Raw genomic sequence first — 19,272 nt, 5'->3', positions numbered from 1 at the left:
GAGAATAACATTGGGTCATCTTAGAATCGTCTCATATAAAATAAACCAAAAATATCCAAAAATCCAAAAATAAACAAACTGTCTCTGTGATATTGTCAGGGAGGAGGTTCTGTATCGTTTATGATAGTCAGTCACTTATATTTGATACAGTCTGTTTCTGGCCAAACTGTAACTAATTCGGCGGAAGTAACATTATCGTTTTCTCACCGCCAGCTGATGCTTCATATCCATAAGAGTCAAACCGCCGTGGTCATTAGTTTATTTTTTGGAACACAGTTCTTATTTGACGCGATATTAAACACGTCTATGGGGATTCAGAACGGGGGTGGAAAACCGCGAACCCGGTAGGATGTGTAAATTACGTCAGACTTTGGTGCTCTATATATTGATTGATTGAATATTGTATTAGACAGAAATGCGAACAGCACAAGTACAGTCTCAAAGGTCTAAAAGGATTTACACAAAATAGTCCAAGTGGACTTGTTTCCATTGAGGTCCTATGTTTTTTGTAAATTAACACCCTGCTTGATCGCACTACAAAATCACAACAAATTTGAAATGAAATTTGAAAATCACAACAACATTTTGCGACGTGTTTTGAGCTTGTAGATCTGCTGCTTTTGAATCCTGAAAAAGTAAGTGTTCTGGATGAATGAGGTTTATACATACAGTGTGTCCAGACTCAGACAGTTTATACGGCACGATGAAGACCTGGAAGGAATTTGTGGAATGCGGTTTGTGAGGCCGCGGTGACCTTGACCTTTGACCTCCTACTTCGGCTCTAATCAGTTCATACTTTGGTGGGTCTAAGTGGATGTTTGTGCCAAACGTCATGAACAATCCTCCTCCAGGCATTCCTGAGATATCGGCCGTTCAAATCATAATGCCCGTCTGCTGTGCTGCTAGCAGTGTTGATTTTGACACCAAATTTTGATTTAGTTTTAGTCATATTTTAGTCATCCGAAATGTTTAAGTTTTTGTCTAGTTTTAGTCGACTAAATCTACAGTTGATTTAGTCGACTAAAATGTATTTTTGGCGGTGCCTTGATGGTGTCGTAATGGCTGATTTTACACTTGGTTGCATGCTGACAATAGCCGATCTACAAGCTCATAAATGAAAATAGCCGATAAATAAATAAATGAAAATAGCCGATCTACAAGCTCATAAATGAAAATAGCCGATAAATAAATGAAAATAGCCGATCTACAAGCTCACAACGCGTCGCGCTGCGACGTGTTGTGATCTGCAATTTTCAGAGAGCAACCAAACATAAAATGACTCGTCTTTTAATTCGACTGGATATCTTCTCCACTAGTCCCTCACTAACATTTTCTAGTTTTTATTTGTCGACGAAATTGTCAATATATTTAGTCTTAGTTTTAGCCATCATAGCCTAGTTTTCATTTATTTCATCAGTGTAAAAAGGTAGTCCACCAACATTTTGTCGTCATAGTTTGAGTCGACGAAATCAACACTTGGCTGCTAGAAGGAGGAAAATTAGATTTTCGTAAATAAAATGTGCAAAGAAGCACAGACTGGTGAGGTCGTGGCTGTATGGGGGAGTATATAGGGCTGTGTTTTGGGGAATGCTGTGGGAACGTTGGGTGAGAGAGAGTATAGCACAGTTTGCATGGGTGTGCAAATCAAAAGCTCCACATGGGTTTGTTCTGAAGGTTTTAAGACAAAATGTTAAGTGACAGCATAACCCTATACTGAACTGAATAACAGTACAGAGATCACAGTAGCCTATTCTCATCAAGCAGATAGGACAATAGAATAGACTGCACCTGTTACGTTATTTGAAAGATCTGCTGGTCTGCCATACTGCTCTATCCAGCGAGCTACTAGCTCGCTAAAATTGTTATCGTAGAATGAAAAGAGCTCATTGTCCGGTCCGTAATGTGAATCATAACACATTGATTGCCTAGATCGAGTTAACTCGTTTTGTTTTTTGTTTTTTTATTTGACCCAAAGACCAAGGAGATATGATTTTTCGAAGATCTAGACTCCCATCCACTTCCTTGTTAACTTAAAACTTAAAAATTCTGTATCTCGGCTCCTGAGTACTTTTTTTTTTTCCAATGAAAAATCTCTTGGCAATAAAAAGCAAAAAATCTGAAATAATTAGGGCAGGGTAAGTGTTAAAGGGATAGTTCACCCAAAAAATTACCTTGGGGACTTGAATTCAGGATCTCTTTTTTTTCCCCTAAACCAATAATTTGATGACCAGCGGACCGGTAGGGCAGCGGTTCCGGATCTACAAGCGCACAACGCCTCGCAGCGCGAGGCGTTGTGCGCTTGTAGATCTGCTATTGTTGGCTAAAGTTCTCCTCAGAAAAGGGATGCTAGGTTTCGAGTGGTTATGGTAAAAAGAAAAATCATATCACATAAAGATTTGGCGGACCCCCTGTAGTAACTCTGAGGACCCCCTAGGGGTCCCGGACCCCCTGTTGAAGACCCCTGCTGTAAACTGGAAAAAAATTACTTTTTTTTTTCTTTTTTTCAAAAGGGCACTTCTGGCCAAGAGGGCAAAGGGCAGGTGCCCTAGCACCACCTAGAGTCTATCTGTGCACGTCCCTGAGTTGCAGCTCCTTGCAGCCATTATCCCCAAATGACAGCGGTCTGCAACTGGTCAGTCCAGACTCCAGACCGCTGCGGCTAGTTGCATTGGTGTGTGAACTGGCCTTTATCCATGCTTAAATGTGAACGCATGTATTATTGTCACACTATCATGGTATTATGGTTGCTACTATATATATGTCTATGAATTGAATACCAAGGACCCCAATGGAAACGAGACCGCAAGGACTTTTTTTGGACGGACCTTCTAATAAAATATTCAATCAATCAAACAAACACCACTTCTGCAGGGCTGTGAGTTTGAAAGCCAAAGTCGGCAGACAACAGACACAACAAGTGTCTTAACGCATTAAGACCTGAAGCCGCTTCTACAAATGTCTTCTAAATCTCAACAGTTTTCTGAAAAACGTATGTTTCTATATCAGTAGTCTCGCTAGCCAGACCCCACAGAAAATGAAAAACAGCGACCTCTGCTGTTTGTGATCATTGTCTGTGGGGTCTGGCCGGAGGCAAATGGAAGCCTAGTGCGCAGGGAAACACCGGTTTCATGTCTGCCTATAGCGCATCACTTCCGGTTGGTGCGACCATGTTTTCATTCCCACTAACAATATTTCTACACGGAACACTAACACCACTTCTCCCAGAGAACATGGATGGTTTTGGTTATAAGCCCACTTGTTTCTATGATGAAAGAGTAATTTAAAATGTGAATATCTTTCCGTGGTTTTGTCCGCTCCGAGGACGCTATTGTTAAATTAGTTTCGGCTAGTTTCGAGGGGGGGAGGGTGGATCATGGTGGATGGACACGTGAATCCCGCCCACTACATTTGATTGGGTAAAGCGCGGCCCACTTCCTGATCTGAAGGCACGCCCACTTGTATCCAATGAGCACTGGTTAGGACGAACCGCTCCGACAGATTCCACCGCAGGTCGGAATCTGTTCTTGAGAGATTACTATATCAGTGGTGCTCAAACTTTTTCATGTCAAGGACCCCCAAAATTATATGTATTTGGCCGTCGACCCCCCATCTCAAAATATGTTGTTCCAGGGACCCCCCAGAAGCAAAGATTGGAGTTAAAAATGTTCGCTTTAAAACAATATACAATTCAAAGATTTGCACACATTTTCACTATTTTAAGTGCCGCGCTACGAGCTTGTAGATCTGCTATTTTTGAATAGCCAAAGTGTAAAATAATGCTTTTTTTAGCTCAAATCAAAAAGTGACACAGACGCGTTCCAGGTCTTAAAGGGTTCAAACAACTGACGCAACAACAGAACAACACTCATGACCCCTGGAGCTGTACAGCAGTACAGGACAGCTGATTGTAAGCATGCCCAGACACAAACACAATCACATTTCTCACAGTATCTGTCATTTCTCCGGGACTTTCTTCATCAGATTAACCCGAAATTATACGAGGAGGACAAGAGCCACTCAAAGACAAAAACAAAACAAAAGAGATGTACGGTACACAGACAATTCAGGCTTCCTTGAGAACTCTGAGAGACTGTAAAAATGTGACCACGGGTCCATTTGGTTCCATTTTTACACTCTCATAGAGTTTTGGGGGTCCGTGAAATTAAAACAAGGTTCGAGAGCCACTGATCTAGGAGTAAATAAAAATGAAAAAAAAAAATCACACCCAGTGTGAAGTGAGCGGTGCTATTTATGAGCGAAGTTTTAAGTTAATTTCATCATGTGTCTCGCAAGCCAATCACAGCATGTCCTGCAAAGATAAGTTATTCAGACCCTTTGCTGTGACACTTGTATATTTGCACCGCTCGGTGCTCAAAAACAACAGTGGTCATCACAGTGATGACCACTGTTGATGGAAGCTCACAAAAAGCTCATGTTGATGCAAGCTCACAAAAAGTAATATTTGTGAAGTGAGTGGTGCTATTTGAGTTATTAATTTCACCATGCGTTTCGCTAGCCAATCACAGTACGTCACAGCCAATCAGCCAATCACAGTACAGCGGAAGACACCACGGATGGGTCCCAAACCCACTTATAGGAGCGGCTACACCGCTCAAAACTATATAAAACAGCAGTGCAAGTCAACCGAATTATTCAGAATATACTAAATAATTGATGACAATAAATGACATGTATCAGAATGGCACAGACAGGCATACACAGAGTATGGGGAAAGATGCCGATACTGGCCAAAATGCTGGTATGATGCCAGCATTTTAGCCAGTACCGGCAGCAGTGTTGATTTTGTTGAGTAAAACTATGACAAAAATGTTCATTCACTGACGAAATCAAGATGAAAACTAAGCTATGATGACTAAAACTAAGACTACATATATTGACACTTTTGTCAACAAATAAAAACTAAAAACTAAAATGTTAGTGAGGGACTAGTGGAGAAGAGATCCAGTAGAACTAAGACTAGTGGAGAAGAGATCCAGTAGAACTAAAAGACAAGTCATTTTATGCTTGCTTGCGCTCGGGTGTTGCGCTCTGAAAATAGCCGATCTACAAGCTCACAACGCGTCGCGCTGCGACGCGTTGTGAGCTTGTAGATCGGCTATTTTCAACATGCAACCAAGTATAAAATACAGCCATCACGACGCCATCAAGGCATCGCCACAATACATTTTAGTCGACTAAATCAATTGTAGATTTAGTAGACTAAAATCTTATGATATTTAGTCGACTAAAACTAGACTAACAGTAAAACCTTTCAGATGACTAAAATATGACTAAAACTAAATGGAATTCGAATTCAAAAGACTATGACTAAAACTAAATCAAAATTTGTTGTCAAAATCAACAATGATCTGCAGCTTTTTCCAATACCGGTTTCGCTTATCTGAAAACAACAACAAAACTAGAAAAAGTGCTCCTCGGAGCACAGGTCTCCGCCAGGTCAGGTACGTTATTGTGGCCTCCTGGTGGCGCTATAATAGGCCAATGTGAAAGGGGTGCCATTTATTCTTAGGTCTTTCACGGCAATCAGACACTGCATTCGTGATTTGAGGCATTTTGTTCCAAAAATGTGTTTTGCTAAATTAGACCTGCTGGTGGCGCTATAACAGGCCAATGTGAAAAGGGTGGCATTTCTTCCTTTCCTCCCACTAGGCATTTCCTCGGCCTAGTGGGAATGTGTTTGTGAAATTTCACGGAAATCGCAAGCTGCGTGCATAGTTTGAGGCTTTTTGTTCAAAACGGACCAACCCTGCAAACTTTGGAAGCCAACCATAGGCAATGAGGATGGAATATGGGGAATCGGACAGATCCGTGTTGATCACAAGACTTGCATGACGTTTGGATAAAATCTGTAGGAGTAATGTAAAAAAATCACACCCTGTGTGAAGTGAGTGGTGCCTTGCTTAGCTTGGCTAACATGTTCAATCAGCCAAGCTAACATGTCCAATGTTAGCTTGGCTGATGGCACTGATGTCACTTTGAAACATGTAAACAATGTTTCAAAGAGACACACCTATTTATAGGGCTCTATTTCGTCATGCGTCTCGCTAGCCAATCAAAGCACACCCTTTCAACATACTGTCACGTGTCACGTGATGCTTGACCAATGTTAGCTTGGTGGACACACGGACATACAGACATACGGACACACAGACAAAGCCACGTATAGGAGTGGTTGCCTTCGGCACCACTCAAAAATAGGTTTTGCACAAATCGGCCCCCTGGTGGCGATATGACAGGCCCATGTGAAGAAATTGGGGCAGAGGTTCTGAATTGGCATCCAGGGAGTGTGTGTGCACAGTTTCGGAGCGACCGGGCCAACTCACAGACAGAAGGACACACACAGGGACGGACGGAGGGTAAAACATACTCTCTCGCCATGCCTATCGGCCTGGCGGAGACAATAAACTAGGCGTGTGTTTTGAGCGTTATACCTGGGGCAGGGCGGTGTTGAGCTGCCTCTGCAGAGAGTCCCTCTCGTGGCTGACCTCGTGGAGCTTGCCCTGCGTCAGGCCCAGGTTCTCCTGGCTCTCCCGCAGCGTGTCCAACAGGCGGTCCCTCTCCTCCAGCATGGACACCATCAGGGACTCAAAGTGACCCTCAGAGTCAGACTGCAGCGGGGAGCCCGAGCCGCGGTTCCCCCCGCCCCCGCCCGGACCCTCCGCCTCGCTGATGGTGGGCATGACCTCGCACATCATCTGTGTGTGTGGGGGGATGGGGGAGAGAGAGAGAGAGAGAGAGGAAGAATAAGAATGATATACTGGATAGCAGTGGTTCTCAAACGTTTTCGTGCCAAGGACCCCCAAGGGGGCCATGGACCCCCCCCCCCCCCCACCACCTGAAAATATGTTGTGCCAGGGACCCCCCCCCCCCCCCCCCCCGCCAGAAGCAAAGATTTTTTTGTTAAAAATGTTCGCCTCAAAAAGAAAAAATAATAAAATTTAAGAATTGCACGCAAGATTTTTCAAAAATAGCAGATCTACAAGCTCATAGCGCAAACATGTGCAGTGTTGGTTGCCACATTTTGTGAGAAAAACAAGCGACCAAACAACCGAGTCTGTGAAAACGAGCCCAACAACAGGCCACGCGAGCACTTACAAACAGGGGGCTATTTGAAAATAGCAGATCTACAAGCTCACAGCGGATCAGCTCACAGTACCAACCAACCCCATGGATATCGTTCCGATATACCATAAGGTTTGTTATTCCCTCGAACATTATGAAGAAAGGCAGGCAGGCAGTGGTGTTAAAGGGTAAGACCACTTTGGTAGAGGTTTGGGTTGTGTAGTTACCTTGCCATGATGTAACTCCAAAGGTGGGCAAGAAATCAAAAATAATTGCTCTATTGATTAGAAATTGATCATTCAAAATATGCTCCTCATTGACTTACATTGTACGGTAAAACAGCTCTCAAAGTCACTCTTTTAGCACATAAATTAGAGCCATATGAAATCCGTTTTATTTTTTTCCCAATTCCGTTTTATTTTTTCCCAAATTCTGTTTTTTCCATTTTAATATTTCTGAATTCTGTATTTTGCTTTTTATGCTAATTTTTACCATAAAAAAAGTGTCTGGTAAGTGGAAATGAATAAATGTTCAAGATATAACAGTCCATACATGGCCCTTGTTGTGTTATACGCAAAAATGTTCCCAAAATAATTCGGTCTAATTCGGTCTGAGCATGCGCAAAATGGCGTCGCCCATGTATTATTGTTTCTATCGTCTTTCTAAGACTATTTCTACGTGGATTTTACTGTTTATAAAGTAGGATGTGGCCATGCAAAATGGTGGTGTCCCGTGGATTTGTAAAAATTTGTAAATAAATTAAAAAAAATAAATTAACCCAAACACAGCTGATTCAGACAATATAGAGCATCACCAAACCCAGTACTGTTTGTTTTTTTAATAAAAATGTCAACTTCCTGTTGATTTTACTATTTGAAGATCTGGATCCGGATCCGCCGATCCAGTGCGGGTTTTCTACTTATTAAAAATGGCAAAATCAACAGGAAGTTGACATTTTTATTTAAAAAAAAAAACAGTACTGGGTTTGGTGATGTTCTATATTGTCTGAATCAACTTTGTTTGCGTTTGTTTACGTGCTAAAAGAGTGACTTTGAGAGCTGTTCTACCGTACAATGTAAGTCAATGAGGAGCATATTTTGAATTATCAATTTCTAATCAATAGAGCAATTATTTTTTATTTCTTGCCCACCTTTGGAGTTACATCATGGCAAGGTAACTACACAACCCAAACCTCTACCAAAGTGGTCTTGCCCTTTAACTGAACAATTATTATTGTTTTTTAGGGAAATATAGTTATATATCCTGGAATGTGTCTGAATGGAAACGTTTTGTTTTTCTAATAAGAGAATACTCCAAAATAATATTAATTATTATTGGTATATGGCAGGGGTTTTCAACAGAGGTTCGGGACCCCTAGGGGGTCCTCAGAGTTACTACAGGGGCTCCGCCAAATGTGTGTGTGTGATGGGGAACATTAGCCAAAAATCTACAAGCTCACCACGCCTCGCACCGCGAGGCGTGGTGAGCTAGATCTGCTATTTTAGGAAATTTGGTGCAGAGGGAAAAAGGAGCCAACGGTCAAGTTGGAGATAAATCGTGAATGTGTTCATATCCAGGGGTGCACATAACTGGTGCGCAGGTGCGCATGCGCACCCAAAATAAAAAATGCGCACCACATCAGACGACGCGAGGCGCTTTTGCGCACCAACAGCTGGGACAGGAATTTCCAAGCTTTTATTTTTTAGCAAAAATAAAAAATAAAAGCCTGGAGATCGAGGCTAGGAATTTACTTCCTGAAGCTACACTCACACAATCACGCTAAAGCACCCGTCGGCCCCATGTACAGCCATTAGGCGCAGGGGTAGAGGACGCATGCTGCACGTGTATGAGTGTTGCCTCGCATCGCCTCGCATCGCCTCGCTGCGTGCACGCAGCCAGCAGCGGCTGTTAGAGGCACGCGTCACCGATGATGAACGCACCGTAATGGTGCAAAATATGCCGTGAACGTCCCAATCTGGCGGAAAATCAGCGCAGCAGCACAGGGCACCAACCTTGGGGGCTTTACCTAACAGCGTGAGAGAAAAAAAAAAGGCGAAAATCGGCGGAATTTATTCTCGCGCAGCACCCCCCCCCCCCCCCAAATCTTTGCTTCTGGGGGATTCTACAAATGTCTTCTAAATCCTAACAGTTTTTTTGAGAAAACGGATGTGGCTATAATCAGTGGTTCTCAAACTTTTTTTATGTCAAGGACCCCCAAAATGACATGTATTTGGCCACGGACCCCCACCCCCACAAGCTCGTAGCAGCTTGTATATCTGCTATTTTTGAATAGCCAAAGAAATAAAATAAAACAGAATCACACCCAGTGTGAAGAGAGTGGTGCCTTTCAATTAATGTAACTGGTTGCATCCTTGTGTTGCAATCAGCTGCCGCTGTTGAGGCCGTGCTCAAACATACGGACGGACGGACAGACACACACGGTCAAGTGTAGGAGTGGCTGGCACCACTCAAAAAATGACACAGATGCGTTCCCGGTCTTAATGGGTTAAATGTGGGGCCTTTGAGATTGTACCATAGATTGAGGGCTATAATAACACAGATAAATTAAGAGTTAGAATGTGAACAGCCTCTTCCTGCACACAACAAAGCTGCTCTCACAACCAGAACACCAGCCAGTCAACAGTCAGGCAGAGGAACCTCCTATCTATCGCCATTATTCAAACCTTTTGTGTTTTTTTAAACGTGAATAAACGGCCCTACTCAGTTGATCATACAGCATCACACAAAAGCATCAAAAGTAGCAGATCTGCAAGCTTTAAACGCGTTTCGAGCTTGTAGATCTGCTACTTTTGAATGCGAATCCTGAAAAATAACAGTTTTTGGACATATGAGGTTTGGATGCTACAGAGACGGGCTCTGCAGCCTGGACTGTCTCTGTCTCTCCATCGTAGCCAGAAACTAAACCATACATGGGGGGCAACTGGCGGCTCCGGGGGCCACATGCGGGGGCCCCCACCTTCACATAATGCGGCCCGCAGGTTAATATCAGAATAGTGATATATTATTGATTCCAGCTGTTATGATTCTAAACATGCAAACATGACCCGCTTTAATTACTTCAGTCTATATTAGTAGCTTAATGACTAGTATTACCATTCTATTGTCTTTTTTATGTCCAATGCATTTGTATTTAAAGGTAGGGTAAGTGATATTTTTTGGTTAAAACAAAAAGTATTTTGTTAAAAGGTTAAAGCACTATATTGTGATAGTAATCATTGCTATAGAGTGTTTGTTCAGTAACAGGAGTCTCCCCGTCTCTCCAGCTCTTTAATAAACAGAAAATACATTTTCCGGTAGGTGTCAAAATCTCAGCCAATCAGGAGAAAGTACCCATTTTTAAGCTTAATTTGTATAGTGTTCCAGTTCCAATTTTGTCTGCTAATTTCTTAGTGTCATCACTTCCAATTTCACTTGTTTAATATATATCCTGATTGAGTTCTCTGTCCTGGTTGGATAAAATTGGAAATGAAACTGAAACGAAAATGCATTTTCTGTTTAATAAAGAGCTGGAGAGACAAGTAGACTCCTTTTACTGAACAAACACTCTATAGCAATGATTACTATCAGAATATAGAGCTATTTAACACTTATTTTAACCAAAGAAAATCACTTACCCTACCTTTAAGTTCATAAAGTTAACATAAGTATAACTAAATGCATTTGAAATAAAATAGATATGTTACTTTTCAGGATCCCAATTGAAAAATAGCAAAAAATAATAATACGGATTTCAATAAAAAATAGCAGATCTACAAAGATCTGCTATTTTTGCTACTTTTGTGTGACATAGAATGGCGAAGTACGGCATTCATTTACGAAAAAGGTCAAAATACAGCGATGAGAGCTAGGTTTCTGTAGAGTACATGCAATGTGTCCCTCTGGAGTGAGTGTGGAAATATAGTGGCCCTCTCCATCATCAGAGTTGCATCACCCCTGATCTAAACATAAAGGGGCGTGTAGGATTATATTATTGTATTATTAGTATCGTGGTACGCTACCACTCTTATCATTTACTTTATTGCATTGTTGTTGTTGCTCTCGTTTTTTGTTTTTTTTCTGTACCCCAGGAATTGTTACTGCTGCTGTTGCCATGACAACCAATGAACGTTGGTTGTCATGACCCCCTCTGGGGTTTATAGTGTGGTTTATCTTATCTGTAGGAGGGATGAGACGATGACCTCATCCACAACACCAACACACCAGGGAATCAGCTGTTAATGAGTAGTGTGACGAACCCCAGGCAATTACCACCACTAAGAGAAGGCTCCTTAATGCATTACGACCGGGAACGCATCTGTGTCATATTATATTTTTTAGCTATAACCATTATTAATTTGGCCGTTCAAAAATAGATAAACAAGCTTGTAGATCTGCTTTTTTTTTATTATTATTATTTGTGCAATTTGAATATATATATTTTTAAAGCGAACATTTGTAACTCAAATCTTTGCTTCTTGGGGTCCCTGGAACAACATATTTTGAGACGGCGGGGGTCCGCGGCCAAATACATAACATTTTGGGGGTCCTTGACATGAAAAAGGTTTGAGAACCACAGAAAAAACTTAGGATTTAGAAGACATTTGTAGAATCCCCCAGCAGTGTTTCCCCTAGCCAGAAGCTGAAAGATTTGAGTTACAAATGTTTTTTTGTTTTTTTTTTATGAGTTATTAGCCCAGTTAGACTCTACATACTAAAGTATGTCTGACATAAATGTCAGAGCTTAAAATTGACAAGTAAATATGAAATAAATACATAAACATGTAGCTAAGATATAAGGTTATGGCTACTAACAACCTCTAATTCAAGTGCGGTTTTCTCTACTTAAAGAGTTTCAACTTGACTTCAGTTTCACAAGCTGTAGTTTCAAAACTATTCACTCAATCTTATTAATCAATATCTCATTATTTTGCTATGATTCCCTGCTTTCATATGACATGAAAAAAAAATAAAAAAATAAAAAATATAAAAAATAAATGCTATATGACTGTCTTAATGGGTTAAAATGGATAACTAACTGTACTGGAATATCAAGATGCACACACACACACACACACACACACACACACACACACACACACACACACACACACACAGTCACTGCCACTATGGGGTCAAAGGCTCATTTCATCCAAGGTAACATGGACAGAGCCCCCCCCCCCCCTTTTGTAACCAATTAAGACCTGAAGCCGATTCTACAAATGTCTTCTAATTCCCAACAGTTTTCTGAAAAAAAAACGTACGTTTCTATATCAGTGGTGCTCAAACTTTTTCATGTCAAGGACCCCCCAAATTATATGTATTTGGCCGCAGACCCCCCATCTCAAAATATGTTGTTCCAGGGACCGCCCCAGAAGCAAAGATTTGAGTTAAAAAATGTTCACTTTTAAAAATAGATATATTCAAAGATTTGCACACATTTTCACGATTTTTCAAAAATAGCAGATCTACAAGCTCGTAGCGCGGCACTCGGTGCCGCGCTACGAGCTTGTAGATCTGCTATTTTTGAATAGCCCAAAGTGTAAAATAATGCTTTTTTAGCTCAAATCAAAAAGTGACACAGATGCGTTCCAGGTCTAAATGGGTTAATTAAATATCAACATGTGATAAATCACGTGATAGTATCAGAATGGCATAGATAGACTGGCATACTCGCTGATACCGATATCAGCATTTTAGGCAGTATCTGCATCTTTTCACGATACTGGTGACGGTATCGATTATTAGGCCTGTCGCAATTATTACATAATAATCGTGTCCAATTGCAATTATTTTTGCATAATCGTCAATCGTTTCCATGTTGAAAAAAAATTATATAAAAAACATTATTAGCGTTTAGCGTAGCATATTCTTGTTGCCAGGTTTGGCGAGAAACAAACAATCCGAGGAACAAACAATCCGAAAAACAAGCAATCAGGTCTATGAAAACAATCACACACACACACACACACACACACGCACGTATAATATGACTTGTCATTTCTTTACGAAGCCTAACAGGCTTCATATGTTCCAATGGTCCACACCAAACACACAATTAAATCGTTAATCGCAATTATTTCGTCAACTTAAATGCGTAATGGTTAGGCTTGTCAAAAAAAATCGATTCTATACTTTTATTTCTACTCCACTACATCTCAGAGGCAAATATTGTACTTTTAACTCCACTACAATTATTTGAAAACTTTAGTTACTAGTTACTTTGCAGATATACATTATTACATTATAAAACATACATTAACCACTTAAGTCCTAGTTTATACCTTGGCTATTTGAAAATAGCCGATCTACAAGCTCACAACGCGTCGCATCGCGACGCGTTGTGAGCTTTTTCCACCACTGACGGATGGACAGACAGACAGACAGACAGACAGACAATAGCCGGGGCAGGAAGGCCTGTGGAATAATTACAACCACTCTCTGCCCCCCCCCCCCCCCCCCCCCCCCCCCCCCCCCCAGGGGGCCTTAGGACCTGTAGACTGCCGGACAGAAAGGCCTTACAGTCATGTCATGTGATCTGGATTTAACATACCTAAGAGGACATTTACAACTCAACAGCAATTTGCAAAATGGGAGGACCTGAGTGCTAACCAATTGTACCACCCCCTTCCCCCCTCACTCACACACACACACACACACACACACACACACAAACACACACACACACACACCTTGTTCCTTGCATCACTACAACGGCCAAAGGGCATTTTCTTTCAGAAGCCATTGTGTCCAGTTCAGCGACCATAACGCTCTACTGTCTGTAACTCTTAATAACTGTATCAAAGACCCCCTTCCCCCCCCCCCTACTACCACCCATAAATAAAAACATAAACATTATTTATGAATACTTAATACTTACACAGTAACCATCAGTGGTGGAATAAAAGCCACATTAACCCATGTTGGCAGTGTTGCCATGTCTGCTTATTATAAGCGACTTTTGGCTAGTTTTCTTTCTGTTAAGTTGCATATAAATATTGGTAGTTGCTGCGGCCTTGCGGGTTGCGGCTTTTTGGGCTTGTTTCTAATGTGTAGTTGTTTTTTAGGGGCTTGTTTCTAATGTGTAGTTGTTTTTTAGGGGCTTGTTTCTAATGTGTAGTTGTTTTTTAGGGGCTTGTTTCTAATGTGTAGTTGTTTTTTAGGGGCTTGTTTCTAATGTGTAGTTGTTTTTAGGGGCTTGTTTCTAATGTGTAGTTGCTTATTTGAGCTTGTTTAAACCACTGGTTCTCAAACATTTTCATTGTCCTCATGGACCCCCGAATTCATACGTATTTGTCCTCCCTCCCAAAACATTTTTTTTGTACGAGTTTTGTATTGTCGAAAACATCTTCTAAATATTTCACAATTTTTGGGAGGGGAAATAGCAGATCTACAAGCTCACAGCGCATCGCACGTACGTTGCAGTGAGCTTGTAGATCTGCTATTTTCAAAAGTGCTCTCGTGTCGTGGCTCGTTAGTAAGCGGCTTCTTCTGGGCTCATATTCATCATAATACACTCGGTTGGGTTGCTTGTTTCTCTCACAAGATGTGGCAACCAACACTGCGTGTCAGTCAGCAGACTGGATCAAAAACATAAACCAGTTGCACCAAAACGAGGTCAGGCCATCCAAGAACAATGTTTATCAGAGAGAGAGGGGGGGGGGGGGGCAGTGGGGGGGGGTATTAACAGATGGCGGGTCCAGTCCAACTTATTGACAACATCCCTTATGTTGTAACGTAAAGATCAACAATCACCAATCATGGGGTCTATTGTTGTAATGCAGGGGTCTTCAACAGGGGGTCCGTGACCCCTAGGGGGTCCTCAGTCAGAGCTACTACAGGGGGTCCGCCAAATCTTTGTGTGAGAGGATTTTTTTAAATTTTATTTTTACACATTAACCACTTGAACCCTAGCATCCCTATTCTGAGGGGAACATTAGCCGAAAATATCAGATCTACAAGCTCACAACGCCTCGCAGCACGAGGCGTTGTGAGTGAGCTTGTAGATCTGATATCTTTTCAGGCCAAGGACCCCCTAGCTGAGAGAGAGAGAGATGAAGCAGGGACCCCTTTCTATATTGTATAAAGTCGTCGTGTTTCAGATAAACTTTTTCTGCTCTTTTTTCCCCTCTATAACTCTTTGCCAAAAAATGGCAGATCTACAAGCTCACAACGCCTCGCAGCGCGAGGCGTTGTGAGCTTGTAGATCTGCTATTTTTTGGCTAAAGTTCTCCTCGGGAAAGGGATGCTAGGGTTCAAGTGGTATATGTAAAAAAGAAAATCATGTCACACAAAGATTTGGCGGACCCCCTAGGGGTCCCGGGACCCCTGTTGAAGACCCCTGTTGTAATGTAAAGATCAACAGTCAACCATCGTGGGTCCGGAAAACAAGACGTAGGATTATTTAACACATTCAATCCGGGAAAGCATGATCTTAGTCGTTTTAGATTTCTTTGGCTATTCAGAAATAGCAGATAATAGATCTACAACAAGCTCGCTTGTAGATCTGCTATTTTGTTTGAAAAACAAAAATGTGTGCAAATCATTGAATACATATTATTTTTTAAAGCGAACCATTTGTCAAATTAAATATTGACAAATATTGACAGAAGCATTGAATCGAGTAAAAAAATGTTCGCTTTAAAAAAATATACATTCAAAGATTCGCACAAATTTTCACGATTTAAAAAAAATAAATAGCAGATCTACAGCACTCGGTGCTGCGCTATGAGCTTGTAGATCTGCTATTTTTGAATAGCCAAAGAAATCTGGAATGACAGGAGATTGAGTAACACAGACCACGTGGTTGTAGGGTGGTTTTGAGATGCTTAATCAGATGGATTAATAATGAATTAAAAGTAATATGAATTCCAAGGCCAATATGAAGGGCCATTAGAAGAAAGTAGAATAGTGATGGCATTCACTGCCTACAGTTTTTTGACCACAATGTAAACAAACCCCTGTTGTTGTTTTTTTGTGTTATCCTTCTAACATAACGTAACCTTTGACTGTAATACCTGTACTGTTAAAGTTGTTAAAGGGATAGTTCACCCAAAAAAAAATACCTTTTTTCTAGCGATTAGTCACCCCCATGGAAAGTTTTATTCATGGATATTGTTTTGTTTTTGTCACATTCTTAAGCCATTAATTTGATGACCAACGGACCGGTAGGTAGGCAGCGGTTCCGGTAGGAGACACAAAGGAGACTCTTTGCGTCTCCTACCGAAACCGCCTGCAGGTCATCAAGTATTGTCTTAGGAATGAGACAAAAAATAAAGAATATCCATGACTAATCACTAGGGAAAAAAGTAATTTTAGAGGTGAACTATCCCTTTATCAAAAATATTCAATCAAAGAGTGAAAATGCTCTTTGATTTAAAATGCTTCTATTCCAACTAGAGATGGGATGATATGAAAATGACATGTCACGATTATTGTGGCAAATATAATTGCGATTAACGATATTATGGCGATAATCAAAATATGCTTAAAAACTTAAAATGGCACTTTTGTTGTTAATCACTTGAACCCCCAGCATCTCTATTCTGGGAGGGAACATTCATTCAAAAACAGCCGATCTACAAGCTCACAACGCAACGCGTTGTGAACTTGTAGATCTGCTATTTTTGGAAGTTGTCCTGAATTTGCAACTCAACAAAAGCTAATTCATTCATCCATCCTAAAATCTCTACCATACGATCATTGCGAGCGTTTTTATCCCGATAAACGATAACGATTATCGGCCCATCCCTAATTCCAACACTTTTGGGTGAATTTATTCATCAATGGACCTTTTTAGAGTTCAGTTGCCCAACACCTTTTTTACCTGAGCCCTTGTAGTAGTACGGGGGTCCCTTTCGGTTCCATTTGCACCAACACCACATTCTCAGGGTTAAATTAAAAAGGGTAGGTTAGGTTGACAGGTGACTATGGACTGAACTGACTGACCTATCGAACAGACTAAGGGTTTTTATTGCTCGAGCAGTGTTTTATATTTTATATATATTTATTCTTTTTTCACTTTGTTGCTGATGCTGTTGTTGTTATGGATGCACTAAACGACATTTCGCTGTATGTTGATCATGCAATGACAAATAAACATCTTATCTTAAGTGATATGTTTTGGCTAAAACAAAAAGTTTGGTATTAAAAGGTTAAAGCTCTATATTCTGATAGTAATCATTGCTATAATGTGTTTGTTCAGTAACAGGGGTCTCTCCAGCTCTTTAATAAACAGAAAATACAATTTCAGGTAGGTGACAACATTTCAGCCAATCAGGAGAGAGTACCCATTTATCAGCTTCATGTTTATAGTGTTCCAGTTCCACTTTGTGTGTCTGCTCATTTCTCTGTGTCTTCACTTCCAATTTCACTTGTTTTAATCTGTACTGTCAGAATTCTCTATCCTGATTGGATAAAGTTGGTATCCTGATCTGAAAATGCATTTTCTGTTTTATAGAGACTCCTGTTACTGAACAAACACTCTATAGTAATGATTACTATCACAATATAGAGCTATTTAACACTGTTACTGAGCAAACACTCTATAGTAATGAGTACTATCACACTATAGAGCTATTTAACACTTATTTTGATCAAAGAAAATCCCTTACCCTACCTTTAACAATCATTATTGTATACACTGTGTGCTTATTTGTTTGTTTTGCTTTATTCTCTCACCTTTGCAGGATGTTGTCAGATCCCTTGTAGATCCACTGGTATTCTCCACCGGTGTCGCAGTCAACGGTATATATCCAGGTTTCCCCCCCAGTTAGAAAATATTAAATACACAGAGTTTATCATCCAAAGCTCAGGTCAATCCAGAGTCATTCAAGATCTACTATAGTGGAGTCAATCCAGAGATATTAAGAAGAGCTCTAATACAGTAGAGTCAATCCATCCAGAGTCATTCGAGCTCTACTATAACAGTAGAGTCAATCCACAGTCGTTCGAGCTCTACTTATAGTAGAGTCAGTCCCGGTGGAATGGAATCCATGAAGGCCTGGACAGCAGAGCCACATCCAGAGAGAGAGAGGGAGGGAGGGCAGGATTCCAGGTCAACGTTAGCACAGGCAGGCTAACATCCAGATGATTGCATAGCTGACATTTAACTAGAGACAAAACTACAGTGGATTCTTCTTGTAAATCCTTGGTGTTTCAACACACAAACAAACTACCACACAAACACACACACAGCATCCTCCACGAGAATAAAAACCACGTCCAATAATAAAAAAAATGTAATAAAACCACAACAACAACAGCAGTAGAACCAGCTGTTTAGTTTAGTGGAGCCAACCCGGCTGACGTGGAACGAGCGCTTTTAGCACGGCATGCTAATGATGCTAAGCTAAACCTATGGGGGGCTCGGCAGCTTAGCTTAGCCAGCAAGCTAACTGTAGCTAACTAGCCCCGGCTAAGCTAAAGAAGCTAAAGCTAGCTTCGGTCGGTGGTTGGATGTGTTGCCCCAAGTTAGCAAAGAGACACCGCTGGCTTTAATACTTCATAAAGTAAAAATACTAATACTTTATGAAGTAAAAAACACAAATAACCAAATAGTTCCCTATAATGGAAACCCTGGCAACGCGTTAATAACGTCCTGGTGTCAGGAAGGATGGTGTGGTTTAATCCTCTGGTTATGATGTAAACATAAACAAACAAACGGGGGGAGAATAACGTACTCTCCACAAAGTGTTGCTAGTGATGCTAATGCTAAGCTAACGGTAGTTTGGTTTAGTTATAGCGTCCCGTCGTTGATCCTCCAGAAACCGTTTGATGTTGATCCGCGTCACCAGAGGAACTCTGGAGACTCTGGACTGAAGATCAGAACCTTCTGGGAGAAACTATGAAACCCACCATGAACCCTTCAGGTCGTTATAACCTAAGACCCTCTCACTCTCTCACTCTCTCTCTGTGTCTCTCTCTCTCTCTCTGCTACATCCAGGTTTAGGGGGTTTTCTATGGCTCTTCTTCCAGGACAGAGAGGAGAGGGTAACGTCGTCCTCCTGCCTGAAGCTCCGGTCCTTCCCTGATCTCTCTCTCTCCTGGGCTGCTGCTGCTGCTGTGACCAGGGTTGCCAGATTCTGAGAGAGAAACAAGCAACTAGGTCTAGCAAAACAAGCCCCAAAGAAGCGACTACGCTGATAGATTGATTGATTGATTGATTGAATACTTTATTTTGAATTTTGCTGG

General features: G+C 41.2%; 1 protein-coding gene across 5 annotated transcripts in view; it reads right to left on the bottom strand.

The window, feature by feature from the left end:
- Positions 1-19,094, bottom strand: part of ppfia1 (PTPRF interacting protein alpha 1) — a 132,368-nt gene extending 113,274 nt beyond the window's left edge. For all 5 annotated transcript variants that reach the window (XM_084059162.1, XM_084059165.1, XM_084059163.1 and 2 more), the window contains exons 1-2: positions 17,761-19,094; positions 6,453-6,716 (exon numbers count right to left, since the gene is read on the bottom strand). In XM_084059162.1, coding sequence (XP_083915288.1) covers positions 6,453-6,716 — 264 coding nt within the window. In that variant the 5' untranslated portion in view covers positions 17,761-19,094. The remainder of the gene's footprint in view (positions 1-6,452; positions 6,717-17,760) is intronic.
- Between the last annotated feature and the right edge of the window lie 178 nt (positions 19,095-19,272).

This window comes from Gymnoscopelus microlampas (assembly GCF_963454915.1).
Source record: "Gymnoscopelus microlampas genome assembly, chromosome: 1".
Lineage (NCBI taxonomy): Eukaryota > Metazoa > Chordata > Actinopteri > Myctophiformes > Myctophidae > Gymnoscopelus > Gymnoscopelus microlampas.
This window is presented reverse-complemented; position numbering and strand designations above follow the sequence as displayed.